At 38.6% G+C, this 15,346-nt stretch overlaps 1 protein-coding gene across 2 annotated transcripts; it reads left to right on the forward strand.

Moving 5' to 3' along the window:
* Positions 1–351: 351 nt before the first annotated feature.
* LOC135470287 (uncharacterized) lies at positions 352–14,097 on the forward strand. Of its 2 annotated transcripts, none has more exons than XM_064749135.1 (3): positions 352–376; positions 8,694–10,754; positions 11,251–14,097. In XM_064749135.1, the coding sequence occupies exons 2-3, from the start codon at positions 8,714–8,716 to the stop codon at positions 11,424–11,426; spliced, it is 2,217 nt and encodes a 738-aa protein (XP_064605205.1). In that variant the 5' UTR covers positions 352–376; positions 8,694–8,713; the 3' UTR covers positions 11,427–14,097. The 2 variants fall into 2 exon arrangements, with proteins under 2 accessions (XP_064605205.1, XP_064605204.1); XM_064749134.1 differs by lacking the exon at positions 352–376 and adding an exon at positions 2,556–2,656.
* Positions 14,098–15,346: the final 1,249 nt, after the last annotated feature.

A 15,346-nucleotide genomic window follows, 5' to 3' on the forward strand; every position in this document is an offset into this window, starting at 1 on the left:
GAATCGGCTTCTAAGTGGCACAGTTTAGTGTGAATGATTTTTACACAGACAGTCAGTGTGTATATGCTCACGTCGTTAGGCAAACCAGCTCACTTTGTCCCACGTGTTACCACTTCCAATAAATCATATCCTGTTTCAGCATGTTTTCAACCCAAAATTCAAACTTTGCCCCGTGGCGATTCATTTAAAGTAAAGGGGCTATCTGCCGGCCCCCTGGTTACTTAATCGATGCTGGGGATTAAATCATCTAATCATGTCACCCCAAGCCCCGTGAGAGACGCCGGGGGGGGGGGGGGTGCTACAACAGACATGCTTTATGCAGAAAAACTTTATAATACAAAACCAACTGGTAATGCAAGGCTGGTGACATGTAAAGGTAAGTTATACAGGGACATAAAACAAGATACTGGGAGGATCACTATCGAGAAACCAGGGTTCAAGCGGCGCCGAGGCGTTGTGGCAGTACATGCTAGTGTATTCATCCTCAACTCCTACCACCCAACCATCATCAGCTGCTCACCATCTATCAACAACTACCCAACAAGAACTGAAAACGTAAATCTATATAGGCTTCTTTCTCGCTCAAATTTAGCGTAGAATTATCTTCACTCAGTTAAACAGGGAATTGAATAGAGCATCAATGTCGTTATACCATCAATATTTAATCTGAAGTCTAAAGATTAGAAATTATCTTCAATTAAATATATTCATTCCTGACACGGGTGTAGCAGGTGTATCGGGTGCACATTCTGCTCAATCACTATTCTTAAGAAATATGTAAGGAAATTATATATACGTAAATAGTAAATAAAGCGGGTAACATGTATTAAAGAAGGAGTCAACGGTTTTCAGGGGGGCAGGGAATTCGATATTCTTGGCAGTGGCATATAAATCAAATTTCAAACTCGTATCCCGCTAATAGTCTTCCTCCAAAATACAACTACACTATTTCGGCCGCAACATGTTCATGGATAAACACGAGTGCTGATGTCTGCTAGCCGCGGGTTTACTAACAGGGACTACACCCAGCCATAACAACTATGATACAGATCCGATAGAGGTCAAGCCAAAAGAAAAACCCGTTTGAATTTTTATATTGAACTGGATATAGTTGAACTGGTCGACCCTCTCAAGCAACCTTTTTATCATGCTGAGTGCATGATCTGAGTCACTAGCTTAAAGTCACGTGGTGTAACAAGAGTGCAGATTCATTGACAGCAGAATGAAAGAGGATAAGCATATATAGTTGATATGGATGTGTTTAGTGTAAAATAAAAACTTGTGTATGAGCTCTTTCCTATTTTGCAACTGTGTAAAAGTTCTTTCATGCGCAGATTTCGGGATACTGCTTTATGAAACAGAGTGACGCCCCTTTATGTCAATTTGAACACGTGCTTGTATACAGAATATAAAATAATAGACAACAGCAAGGAGAGTGAAACCAAAGCATCGTCGACAGTGTGATAATTGGCAAATGGTCACAAATATCTGGTGAAATCCGGGCCCTTGTCATTTAACTTCATCGTTTTATTATACCTATTTCTTTAAGTTAGAATAAAAACCCTGACTGGCTTGAACTGACAAGTTACGTGTGACCATTTGCCAGCCATCACTCTGTCATCACTGCCCTGTGTTTACTCTCTATGCTGTACGTCTTTAATTATATTGTATTCCTGCATAGACCAGCGTTCTGTTGGTGGACTAAGCATCCCTGAGGCCTGATCGCTTTGCATTGGTTAAATGTGATGACAACTCAGTATTTAGAGTATTGCTAAACCAATGACGTTTAATAAATTTCAGTTAACATCACTGCATTTTTTTACCTAACACCGCTTAAGCCATGGTGTTACGGGGCGTGTAAATTGATACTGTTTATGCATTTACATGAACAGTTAGCATAACACCCTGACCGCGGTAAAGTGACAAAAGTCCTTTTTCATCGGTTTGTCAGCTACCACACTGTCGTCACAGCTCTGGTTTTACTCTGTATGTCGTACGTCTTTAATTATATTTAAATCCTTGGATATACCAGCAACGTAGACGTCCACAAACGCACTAGTCCGTTCAAAGTTAAGGGCTGGGCTGTGTTATAATGCCGTTTTTAGAGTTAAATTGAGAACAAACTCACATGTTCATGATGTCATGAAAGTTAAAATGTTTCAAAAGTACTCGTTAAAAAGTGGGATAGAGGGAGCATGTTTTCAACTCGAAAACAAGTTTAAGTTATAGAAGGTGAAAAATTACAATTGTGTATGGTAAAATGCGGGACCACAAACGGTCAATGAAACTTTTTGGTCTTATGAAACGTACAGACTCGACCCCGAGGTGAAATGTCAAGATGTCCAAATCACAATTGTATAGGCTAAGTATTTACAGTAAAGTCCCTCGCATGTGCCCTTCATTATTGTCCATTGGTCCGTGGTAGAGGATGTGCGTGGCGGGTATAGGTGTGCGACTACCTGTTTTGAATGCCTAATTTTTTGTGTGCATTAATGCAGCTAGGAGGACTACGAAGTAGGTCATAGGTGTCTCCTTCTATATATGTAGATAGCCATTTGTGTGGTGTGCATCTCACAAAACGCTTTTCTGCGTGGAGGAAGCTACTTTAGTGGATTTGAAGTAGTAAACCTGAGGGTATTTCATTTACTCGAAACAGGTATGTAAAACACAAGGTTTTTCATATCTATCGACATGTATATGTATATTAGATGTTGTCTGCCATTAAACCACCGCTATGTATTAGGCACCTTTCCTGTCCACAGCTGAAACTATGATTGCAGTGTATATGTTATGTCCCAGATGTTTTCTCCTTTATTCGGTGATTACCTAAGAAGCACGCACAGCTGAAGCTGTTTAGTACCTTTCTTATTTTATAAAGGTATACAGAATGCAATGACAGAAAAAGTAGCCCAATGTCTGACAGGAAACTGACAATTACGTATTTATCACATCACACCACACACTGGTACGGCCATCTCCCGCTATAGCATTATAGCGTTATAGTAACAGCTTGTGTTTAATGGTACACGATTTGAACACTGATTTCACTCATTTGGGTAAAAGATACCTTGCGCCTTTCCGACATCACTGAAAACTACTGACTGCTTCTCTTAGCGTTATTCTGTTCTAATTTCGTGCTTTAAATACTTTCATAGTTCTTCGGGGGCTTGTGTTAAACGTGCTTTTATTAGTTTGCCTTGCGGTTATTGACCTGGAACGCCCATATTGGTTGACGGATGGTATACGAATGTCTGTTTCGACCCATAGATTCAGACACTTACGTAAAACAAATGTGTAAACCTTATTTATAATAGATTTGCAGCAAAATGTTCAAATCAATGCGAATACTTTTAAGTAGGTTTGCTTATCGTTATAGCACGAACAAGTAATAGGTGGTAGGCGGTAGATCCAGGGTCAGTCCTGGGTTGAGTCACACCTAAGACCTTAAAAGAGTAAGTTGTAACTTCCTCGCTTGGCGTTCAGCATGAAGGGGACAGTGCAACGACTGGTTGGCCCGTATCAGTATAATGGCTTGGGTGGGGCAGCTTACTTGCCTTCAGTAAGGCGTCTCAGTGAAGCAGCACTAGATAGAAGAGCAGTGGAAATCTTTTCTGCAACAAGTAGGCAAATTACATGCATTTAAGGATTCCTTCGTGGCATATGACTGAAAAATTGTTAAGTACGACGTTAAACGCCAAGCACTCACTCACTGTGACAGGTCAGCATGCCTGGGGATCACGAAGCGATCTTATACTAAGTCAAACTTTTACATCACTTTAAACGTGCTATGTAAAAAATAGTAAAAATATTTATATAAATTCTGGGTAAGTTACTGTACAACAAATCTCAGCTAAAATAACGGTACAGAAAGTACCAAATTTAATGATTAAAATTTTGACTTCAGTGTTAGATCTAAGACCTCACCAGGGACCTGACAGACGTCAAGTGGTTGTTTATTTAACGTGGTGAAAACACACCATTTTGTGTAAAATCACGCCATTTTTTGTTACCATGTTCTACTTGAGATATGGCACTAGGGAGTGTTTGTTGCTAAAATATTTCAGTACTTACATGAAGAGTTGGAATAAAACCCTAACTAAGTAAACTGAGGCTGGATTCCACCGGTTACGTGTAACCATTTGCTAACTACTAGTATTACATTGCCGTCGTTGCTCTAATTTTACTCTGCCGTAAGTCTTTCTTTACTACATGTATATTTTGTATTGGTTCCAAGATGATAGAAAACATGTCACCAGCTTTATTTACCGTGTATATGTTATTTCTAAGTTGATTTGGGACTGATACTTGCGATTATTGACATGGAATACCCTTTCTTGGTTTACGAGTGGTATACGAGTGTCGAACTTGATTCAGTTGAACCAGCCATGTAGACAATGTAGAGCTCATATATACAGGAATGTATGTTGTTCACGCACACGGCTAGTTCTGAAACTTGTACTGTACTTATATGTGCATTGAGACATGGAGATGTATACGGAAAAAAATACTCACACTTTCAAGTCCTTCTGATAGCAAGGGGATAAGCCGATATCGGTAGGCCCTAACCATGAAAGGGGCAAACTGGTACGGAGAACCATGGAGGTAAATATATATACCTCAATGGGAGAACCAAGAGGCCAGGTTATATATCACTGATTCAGACATACCCTATCGAGCAGAATGGCATTGGATGTATAGTTTAAAGGCGGAGAAAACATAAAAATGACATAAAGTTTAGATGAAAGAGTGCGAAAAGTTTTTCCTAAATGTAGTCTTCAGTATTTTTTCCGATTTTTCCTTAAGAAGAAAAGACACTTGAAAATAATTTTTGTATGGTGGGTATTTGGGACCACCTTTTGTTATTTATAGTCTTTGTTAAATAATGTCATAAATGAGGATGTAACACAGGTTTAAAAAATATTTTTGTACTAGAACTTGTTTTTTTTCATCTAACAAATGTATTAAAGCTCAATTTGGATCATATTTATATTTTCATAATATGTTCATAAATATTATCATAATTTAGGTTAAATGCATGTTTCGATATAAACTACAATTTACATTCAAATAAATTTATTGGACAAGAATCACACCCTCATTCAGAACATTATTATGCAACAACAATAAATACCAAAAGTTGGTCCCAAATACCCGCCATACAAAAATATTTTCAAATACACCTTCTCTTGAAAAAAAAAATCAAAAAGAATGTTAAAGATCAAATAAGTTTTGACGCTCTTTCATCTGATTTTGGCATCATTTATATATTTTCTTCTTCTTTAACTATAACATTTGTTGTGCGCTTTCACATAAGTTTACATGAACCCAAGTTAATTTTAACTCCACGATGGCTGATTTATGGCAAACAATTTACCTGCAAATGTCAAACTTTTTCAGGAGTTTCACATTTCTTCCGTAAATGAAACCACTATATGGCAAGTAAGTCATACCGACAGAGAATAGACAATTATAAAACATACTTTGGGATTATCTTACTGCATGCATTGTAAGACTGTTTAACTGCTTGGGTTTCACGTGGCCTTTTCTTGCGTCCTGTTGTAACTGCAGTTTTTGTAAACACGTGTATTTTTTCTATTTCAAACTGTCCTCTGCGGCCGTAAGTGGGAAGGTCTGTGAGCAACCTGCGGATGGTCGTGGGTTTTCCCCGGGCTCTGCCCGGTTTCCTCCCACCATAATGCTGGCCACCCTCGTATAAGTTAAATATCCTTGAGTATGGCGTAATAAACACAAACAGGGTAAACTATATTATTGTATAAATACACGGTATGATATTCCCCCCAGCGATGAAGCGTATTTTGCCAGTTGGCTAAGAAACATGACGTAATGAATAAGTCAGATGTGTCTCGAAATCTGACAACCCCCACCTACTGGGATTACACACAAGTGTTGCTTGTGATCGCAAACTTTTCCTTTCTGTTATATTAAAAAAAATTTTTTCATAATATATTACAATCAATTCATATGAACAGAGCAGACAAGGTATTTCATTTTATTAAGTTACTAAAGAAATTCATAGCACAAAGTGTAATTCAGAAGTCAAATTAAAATAACTTGAAACAGGAAACATGTAACTAAGTTTGGTGATATATAAGGGACAGATGGTGATGTATTACAAGACTGGCACTAGCACGGCGCGTAGCACTGGATAAATAAGTACTTGTCGACCCAAGGTCTATATTATTACATTGTAATTATATTATATTATTACTGATTTGAGGCCAGGTCTGGTGTCCAACGGGACAAAACGTTAGACCAATATGCTACACTGAAATATAATAAACAGAGCCACGTATATATATGATCATTATATGACAGTAACCATTTGACTCTACATAGTAAGCATAGTATCAAAATCAAAGTTCAGACTGTACCCCCGGTAAATCATAATCCGAAGAGAAATTCTCAAAGACTAGCTTAAGTAATACAATTAGCAACCTCTTAAAATTATATACATAACTTCAGTTCAACATAGTCAGAAGTCGTCATCAATTTTCAATGATGTTGGAAAATTAGCCAGCTCAATAAACTGGAACACCATTAAACGTTGACGGACAGATATTAGATATATACTTGCATAGGATAGCGTCAAAGATCTTCCAATCTACGATTATAAGTTGTAATTAATGACTGGACTTTTTTTTAAATTTAAGAAACTTTGAATTTAGGTGCTTGAGGGTAAGGCGTTAATTTAGAAGTGTCAGCGTATGACGTAGACCGACTTCGGCGATTTGTTCTCGCTCCTGGACATCTTGCGAGGCAAGATATGTATATACCATATGCTGACACTACTGGCATAATAAGTGAAATAGTTAGCGAGGACTTAACCATTAAAACGTAATGCCGGTGGCTTTTCGAACCATTGTGTCGTTGTTTAGATACTCTGACGCTAGATGAAGTTCTTTCCACTCTAAACACATTATTTAAGTTGGAATAATTCTTAAAATCTAAACCTACTGATAATAAGCTTACTGAAATAACATTCCCATAAACTTCGCATGTAGGTTAAAAAAAAAGTATAGAAAGCCCACCTTAATATTTGAACATCTAACTGTATGCAATTAACCCTTAAAAATATGTAAATATATTATTTCAATTCAATAAAAAATTTTCAATGTAAGTATAATTTTGCTCAAACCCTGGTGCTAGGAAATGTGTAAGTTGCTGCTGTTTAAGTATTTATACAAATAGTTAGAATAAAACCTTAACTAATGTAAACTGATAACATGCCGGATTTTACCGGTTAAATGTTACTATTTACCAACTATCACACTGTCGTCGCTCTGGTTTTGCACTCTGTACTGTCTTTTTCATTCAGTGGTATTTGTGCGGTTGATGGCTTCATTTTTATACATTTTGTTCCTTCAACACAAGATAAGGATGTATAATACGCATGTAGATGCTGATGCCATGGTGCTAGGGGGCGTGTAATTTGCTTCTACTTATGCATTTGCATGAACAGTTAGAATAGAACTCTATTGAGAAAAATTGAGAAGAGTCCGTATTTCACCAGTTATGTTTGATCCTTTGGCAACTACCATACTGTCATAGTTACTCTGGTTTTTCTCTCTATGATGTACGTATCATTTACATTGTGGTTTTGTGCCTGGAATATTGTGTGACTTTTTCCCTTTTGCATGTAACTAGCCTTATTCTGAATGGCTTAAATGACTGTTTGGGAAATATAATATTAAATAATATTATAATATTAAATGGGAAGCCAGAATAAAACTGTGACCCTAGCCCAAGCATATTATCCTTTATGAAGTCTTTAGTCATCAGAACAGCAAGGCATATTCGAATGCTAAGATTTATTCCTGAGCCACCATATTCACTGCAAGATCATTTGATCTTCACAGGGTTGATTCCTGGCCATTAGAATCTAAGCGTTGAAACAGAGACTGTGCTAGGGTGCGTGTAAATTACTACTACATTTATGCATTTACATGAACAATTAGAATAAAATCCTGATAGAGGTAAGCTGACAAAAGGCCGCATTTCATCGTTTACGTGCGACCACTTGCCAGCTATCATTCTCTTGTCGCTGCTCCAGTTTTACTCTCTGTGCGGTATGTCTTTAATTATATTCCTATGCCATCCATAACTAGCTCTCCGGGTGTATATTCTAGTGACATAATAACATCGCTAAAGTGAGTCATTGTTTTCATCTCTGCGTCCAATTTATCCTGCACAATGCGACTCTGCATGGGCCAAGCCAAATTGTTTCCTTCTAATATATTTATTTGATTGATGTTTTACGCCGCACTCATGAATATCTTGCAATATACATGACTAACAATACACTCCACATGCTGGACCCGAATTACATGAGGCGGGGAATGTTTCATATACGATTGTATGTTTTTTGATATATACAAAACCTTGTTGGATTCATCCAACAGTTAGTTTCCAGACCCTCGATTAATAATAATGTATTATTATAATATTATTCAAGTCTCCAATCCTGGTTGGAGGAGATGCTTAGTCATGGTATTAGGGAGTGTGTAAGTTGTTATTTGAATTATGAAAGCATTTACATGAACAGTTAACCCTGACTGAGGTAAATTAGCTACGCGTGGGTGTTTGCCAACTAACAAACTGACATCGCTGCCCTAGTTTTACTGTTAACGTTGTAATCTTTTGTATTCTAAACACGGTTGATTTTTATTTTGCAGACAATCCAAGAAAAGACGGAATGCTGACTTTACTTTTGTGTTTTCTGTGTATGTTGGTATTGCCCAGCCGAGGTATGCCTGCTTGTGAACAAAATGTGGAGGTGTGCGAATTTACGTTAGAGGCTGAGCTGAAGCTGACAATGATGTATGGGAAGATATTAACCTATGCTGAGGATGGAAATCTCTACGACTACCGAGTTACCAACACATCCTCGGCGGAGCCTATTCCCTCGGCCGAAGTAATAACAGGGGATGGTTATGAAATGCCAAGGATGGTTTTTGTCTTCAACGGTCAGTTTCCTGGCCCACCCATCGAGGTGTGGGAAAACCAAATGGTCAAAGTGAAAGTAGTGAACAAACTGAAGAATGATGGTATCACTATCCATTGGCATGGTCTTCACCAGGCAGGCACCCCATTCATGGACGGGGTACCATTCGTCTCCCAATGCCCAATACTTCCAGAGCAAACATTTATCTATTTGTTCAAGGCTTACCCAAAGGGAACCTTTTGGTATCACTCCCATATGGGAAGTCAAAGAACGATGGGGTTGTATGGGCCAATAATCATTCATGAGAGGAAGCCAATTTATCCCGGATTGCAGGAATTTACTTGGACGATCACTGACTGGAATCATGACTATGATTCTGAAATGGCCTACTACAAAATGGTCTACGGTATATACGAAGGTCGTAGTAAGATAAAAGGTACAGGGTCCTTGGACGGTAGCTTCTTCAGCATGTTCAGATATCACTCCGGCCTGCTGAATGGAAAAGGACGTTATCACAACCCGGTCACTGGGAAACACAATGGGGCCCCTTTGTCCGTTTTCAATGTGACTGGAGGATCCAGTTACAGGGTGAGGGTCATAGCGGCAGGTGAACTCTATCCTTTTCGGGTCTCAGTGGATCAGCACCTCATCACCATCATCGCCTCGGATGGCTACTATCTGGAACCTGTCACTGTGGAATCTTTCATCATCAACCCTGGAGAGAGGTTTGACTTTATCATCAACGCCACACAAACTGTGGACAATTACTGGATTCGGGGAGAAACACTGGAGGTTGGAATGAATCACACCCTCGAAGCTATTCTTCATTACGACGGCGCACCAGTCAACATGGACCCAACCTCTCAACCAGCTAACTGCACAATGGACAGTATGTGTGTGGTTGTCAACTGCCCTTTTACATATTACCCAATGGAGGACTACACCAAGTGCATAACCTTCGATAGTTTACGATCGCTGGAAGTACAGAAAACGCCTCTGAAGAGCGATGGGATGTTTCAGGAGCAGTTTCTTAATTTTGCTTTTCCGGGCAACAAATGGACACCAGGGTCGATAAATGGAATAGCCTACCAACAGCCGGTTGTGTCCGCTCTAACCCAACCCCATGAAATAGACACACAGTGCACGCAAGACGACTGTGGGGAGGATAAGGTCTGCCAGTGCACGTGGGCACTCCCACTACACCATGCTCAGACTTACCAGTTTGTCTTTCTGAATATGGGGAGTGGAAAAGGCTGGTCTCATCCGATACACATGCACGGACATTCCTTCTACGTCTTAAAGATGGGGTACGCCCGCTACAACGAAACAACGGCAAAGCTCATTGGTGATAACTTGGATATAGACTGCCGAGGAAATCCCGACAGAACTAAAAGTTTCTGCAACAACGCCACTTGGACTAATTCCTCGTGGCTCCATGGCAATGTACCCGATGTTGAACTAGAGAAACCTCCTCGCAAGGACACGCTGATTGTTCCGACAGGTGGGTACGCTGTCATTCGGATCAAGGCCGACAACCCCGGTATTTGGACGCTTCACTGCCACATTCAGATACACAACATGGATGGGATGGTTATGCTTCTCAATGAGTCCTACTCGGAAACCCCGAAAATACCCAATAATTTTCCCTCCTGCAGGAATTATCATGGACATCACACCGCTGATGAAGAGGCGACGTCGACAGCCCCAGTAACTACAAAAGTAACACCCATGTTGTCGACTACCACTGTAAAGTCGACTGATAATCAAATGCTTTGCCGGGAAATGATGGGAGGTAAGGCCGAAAGTATGTGCTAAAATAATTTTATTAATGGAAGTGGTCTCACTTTGAATTCGGATACTGTTGTATTGAGACGGCCCGAAATACGATTTGGATACGTCGTTTACTATTGTTTACTATTGCCCAATTTCGACCACCATAATGCTGGCCGCGGTCATATAAGTGAATATTCTTGAGAACAATCAAATATATAAATAAATAAATAAATATACACTGCATAATTGATGCTACTTTTGTTATTTTTTGAACTGGAAGGCCCATAAAATAAATCAGAGGAACTCTAAAAATGGATCTGAAACTTGTGACAAAGGACATTTTGTCCGTCTATCTGAAAATGGTTTGTCTATTCTTGCTATTCAAATGTAATATTACAGTTAATACACTAAAACCATAGTCCTTCCTTTTTAATATTAAGGATAAATATAAAAAAAAACATTAATTACAGTAAGTTCTAATGGAATCCTGATTATCAATCTGTTTCTTTTTTTAGTGTACACCAAGGAGCTGTTCTGGGGAGTTGTAGGGTGTCTGATCGGCATTGTTGCACTGCTATTTTTCATCCTGTTGGTTTACATGGGTCTTCATAGGCCTCGCTATGGAAGAGGTTACACTCTTGAACCTGTGCCTGGGAGATTAGGTTTTGATAACAAGGGATCCGATTTTTGAAAAGATTTCACAAAGTTGAATCTGGAGGAAACATTATACGAGGCCAACTGTAGAGATACGTAATGTGAGAAAGTCTAACATTTTGAGAACTGCATACAAGAATCATAAACATATCTTTATAAATCATAGACTTATGAACAGAACTCCATTTTTATATTTGTGTTATGAGAATATACTAATCATTAAACTTCTGTAAATCGGCCTTGATTCGTCTTACATGTCTTTCTAATAAATGTTACCTGCTTATGATTAGTCAGTTTTAGAGGTCATTTTCAAGTTTTGTATACCTATAACTCTGATATGGTTATTTTTTTAACACTGATTACATTATTACTCTATGTTAACTACCAAGCCTTTTGTTTTTTGCACTGGCCATTAATTATGACACCGATATTGTAGATCCGTTAAACGAAACTTTTTTCTGTTTTTTTTTCTGTGAGTTCAAGTCCAGCTCATGCTGGCTTCCTCTCCGGCCGTAAGTGGGAAGGTCTGTCAGCAACCTGCGGATGGTCGTGGGTTTCCCCCGGGCTCTGCCCGGTTTCCTCCCACCATAATGCTGGCCGCCGTCGTATAAGTGAAATATTCTTGAGTACGGCGTAAAACACCAATCAAATAAAGAAATAAATAAAAGTTCCAAAATTATTTGAGTACAATATACCATCATATGTATTTCAACCACAAGAGGAAGCAAGACGCACGGGCTGGACAGACGGACATACACGTACATGCCATTGTCATGTGTGTAATAAGAAAATGTTGTTGCTATAATTTTTTTATTCAATGGCGTCTTTGAATATGTATGTATGTTTGCTTTGAGTTTAAAGTCGAGCTTTTTCAGTCATATGACGACGATATGTTTGTATGTGTGTATGATTGTAATTTCACGTTGTACTTACCAATTTGTCATGACACTCCACCCAGTCACATTATACTGATATCGGGCCAACCAGTTATGTTTCATTGCTCTAACCTCTCAGTACTTAGCGCCAAGCCAGGCAGCAATAAGTACCATCTTTAGCATGACCTGATCCAGGTTTGATCCCAGGTCTCCCGACTTCGAGGCGGGCGCTCTTACCCTTAGGCCATCGAAGCAGTATTTTTAAAAGACATGGGCAATGTGTATATGACAACAACTTCCCTTCCTTATTATACACGTATACTTCATCACACGGGTATTTAGATGTTATGGATGTTCAGGAAATTGCCCTATTACCAAGGAATTTGTACCTTTATTTTCATTGACAGGCCATTTTGATCACTATCGCTACTAAACGCTGACAGTTGATAACGTTACAGCCCCACAAATTTTGTAACTCATATTATAAAAAAGCTACCCCATCCCAAATAATTATTCAATAAGCTTTACATTATAACTCCCAATGAAATAATTATTTCAATAGGCGTTGCAATGGCAACCTTAACATCTGTAACGTATAGTAAAATATTTCAGAAAAGTCAATTTCTTAATTCTGTTATAGTGCGTGAAATCTCTTATTTATATATCTATAATCAGGATAAATTCAGTCATTGTCCTGTGCATTGACCTTAACTCTCATAAGGTTTATGTATCGACTAACAGCGTTGTGGGATGAGTATGTTTGTTGTTGATACCGAGTGTTGAACGTGTGTTGGGTGGGCACCGGAATTGTGTAGCGTTAGTGAGGTGGGTTTAATTTGTGGGAGGCAGACGTCGGTATGTGGGGATGGTGGAAAGCGAGTGGACACCGGCTGTTAAGGTAGGGTCGGTGGCTGGAGGGAGACCGTTGGCCAGTGGTGCATTCTTATGAGAACAAAGTCTGACCTGATTCAGTTTCATCTTGATCTTTCTTCTTTGAAGTTATATAATATTAAAGTGTTCATGTTACTGAAACCTGCATGACCAAACGTCAATCACTGGCAGCTCTTGCTAGGAGCGCAACAAAACTTCGATTAATTAATTTAAGTTCAATTGAATTATTTAAACATTGCATTCTGTATTTTTTTTCACCTTTGACCAACATGCGTCAGGATTATTTCAGTTTATGTCCCGACAATCTCAGTTTTTAGAAATACTAAATATTCCTTGATTTATTGTTAACTCTTACATGACAAAATTGTAAAGTTTCATTGACTTTATTTTTAAAACCATTTAATTACAGTTTACTGACAGGTCGCCATAACAAACTCACTATTCGAGCAATTCATTCTACATTCCCCACCTCAACCAAATTGAATACCCGTCAATATGAAAATGTGTAGCAATCAGAATAAAACGATTCATGGTTATTGTGAATGAATTGTAATCATGAAATGTAATCAATCATATAGTATCGACCTGTTATCTTTTTGTCAAATAGCCTAGGGATCCAGGCCAACTAAGTGACTAAAGCTTCCTGTCCCAACACAACTAAGTTTTCTCACACTTAGTAGTTCAAGAGCAAGTCGTAATCGAATCTAATTTTTACAGAAGTCAGAATGCTTACAGCTTACATACAATGGATCTACTTTAAAATGTTGTGATGCAATGGAGTTTAAAGCAAAGCAAACGTGTCAATACATCCAGTCAATACATCCGGACAATGCATGTAGGAAACCAGAGTGAACACATCTTGTGATTCAGTTATCCTCTTGTTAAAATGCGTGTCATGTCATCTTGGAATGATTTGATATTGTTCAAACAATTATTTTGAAATATTTCATGGCTTATAGATGTATTTTAAAGAAATAAAATTGCTCTGTTTCAGTAAGAAGCTATATTGCAACACTTATTGAAATAATTATTTTATAGGAGTAACATTCTAACACTTACTGAAACTATTTCTTCAATAGGGGTAATTTATTTCAAAAAGACCGGGTACACCGCTCTCATACTGTTACATTGACGAATGGTGAATATAAATCCGCTCGATGACATTAGTAAAAGGATGCATAGCACGGATTCCAAATGGCAAGTTTGTCTAGTGCTGGCAGTGGCCTGAGGTTGCAGTTCGTGCGCTGTAAGGAGTATGAACATGAGGTCAAATTTTCAGTGCGCAGGGTCTCATTTTGTCCTAAAGCGACATCTACATGATGTATTTTATCAGCAGTCAAGAGCGAAACTTGAAAGAGGTGAACTATCGTGGAGGTCGATGCTATGGATGGTAGGTCTAAGGTAGTAACGTGATGTAAACTTAGTCCATTTCCCATAGATCTTAAAAATTTTCGCAACCTTGGATATAGGTAACCGTAGACAATAAACTTGGACAAAAGCTGTGTCTACTTAAATCACTTCGGTAGTCCGAATGTTCTGCGCCGATGTGTGTTGTTTTTGGATGTGATTTGACGTCTACATACGATAGGCTCTCAGTGCCGTGTAATGTTCGGTTTGGAGTCTCTGGTGCATAAACGTAAATCCTGAGCTCATTTTCCTCGGTCCACCTCAGTCACACCAGTGAGAAGTATTAATGTTGGTCTTAAACACTACAAGTAAACCAAAACAAACCGCGATATTAAATTACACTTTGCTGTAAGAAAGTGATACATAAGCCAGTGTTTTCAAGGGAGTCGTTAGGATACCCCACACCAGGTAGCTTGGACAAACATAAGTCATACCTGTTAATGTTTGTTTGAGAAAGGACCAGTGAAAATTTGATTAGGGCTCATTGTTTATAGAACATTTAGCAATAGACGTGGAAGTCCATATGGCATACAGTTAATAGTAAATTTGATCACAGTGATTTTAATGTTTCAGAATTATTTCAGAATTAACGCTGTTAAATCACGAATGTTATTTCCCTTTCAATACTACACCTAAGGACTGATCAACTCTGCAATAGGCCTAATGCAAGATTGATTTTGAATCAAAAGTATGATGTTACCAAGTGACGCTTTTCTGCTGGTGAACTTAATGAAATTCACTGTCGTTAAGGGTCTCATGATGTTAAATATGTGGCAATTTCTAA

This window comes from Liolophura sinensis, chromosome 7 (genome assembly GCF_032854445.1).
Source record: "Liolophura sinensis isolate JHLJ2023 chromosome 7, CUHK_Ljap_v2, whole genome shotgun sequence".
Classification (NCBI taxonomy): Eukaryota; Metazoa; Mollusca; class Polyplacophora; order Chitonida; family Chitonidae; genus Liolophura; species Liolophura sinensis.

What these genes read in the sequence shown, in the direction of transcription:
- LOC135470287 (XM_064749135.1), top strand. Translation starts at nt 8,714, where the DNA reads ATGCTGACTTTACTTTTGTGTTTTCTGTGTATGTTGGTATTGCCCAGC. An exon ending in TTGCCGGGAAATGATGGGAG is followed by an intron (nt 10,755 to 11,250) that starts GTAAGGCCGAAA and finishes TTCTTTTTTTAG; the next exon opens with TGTACACCAAGGAGCTGTTC.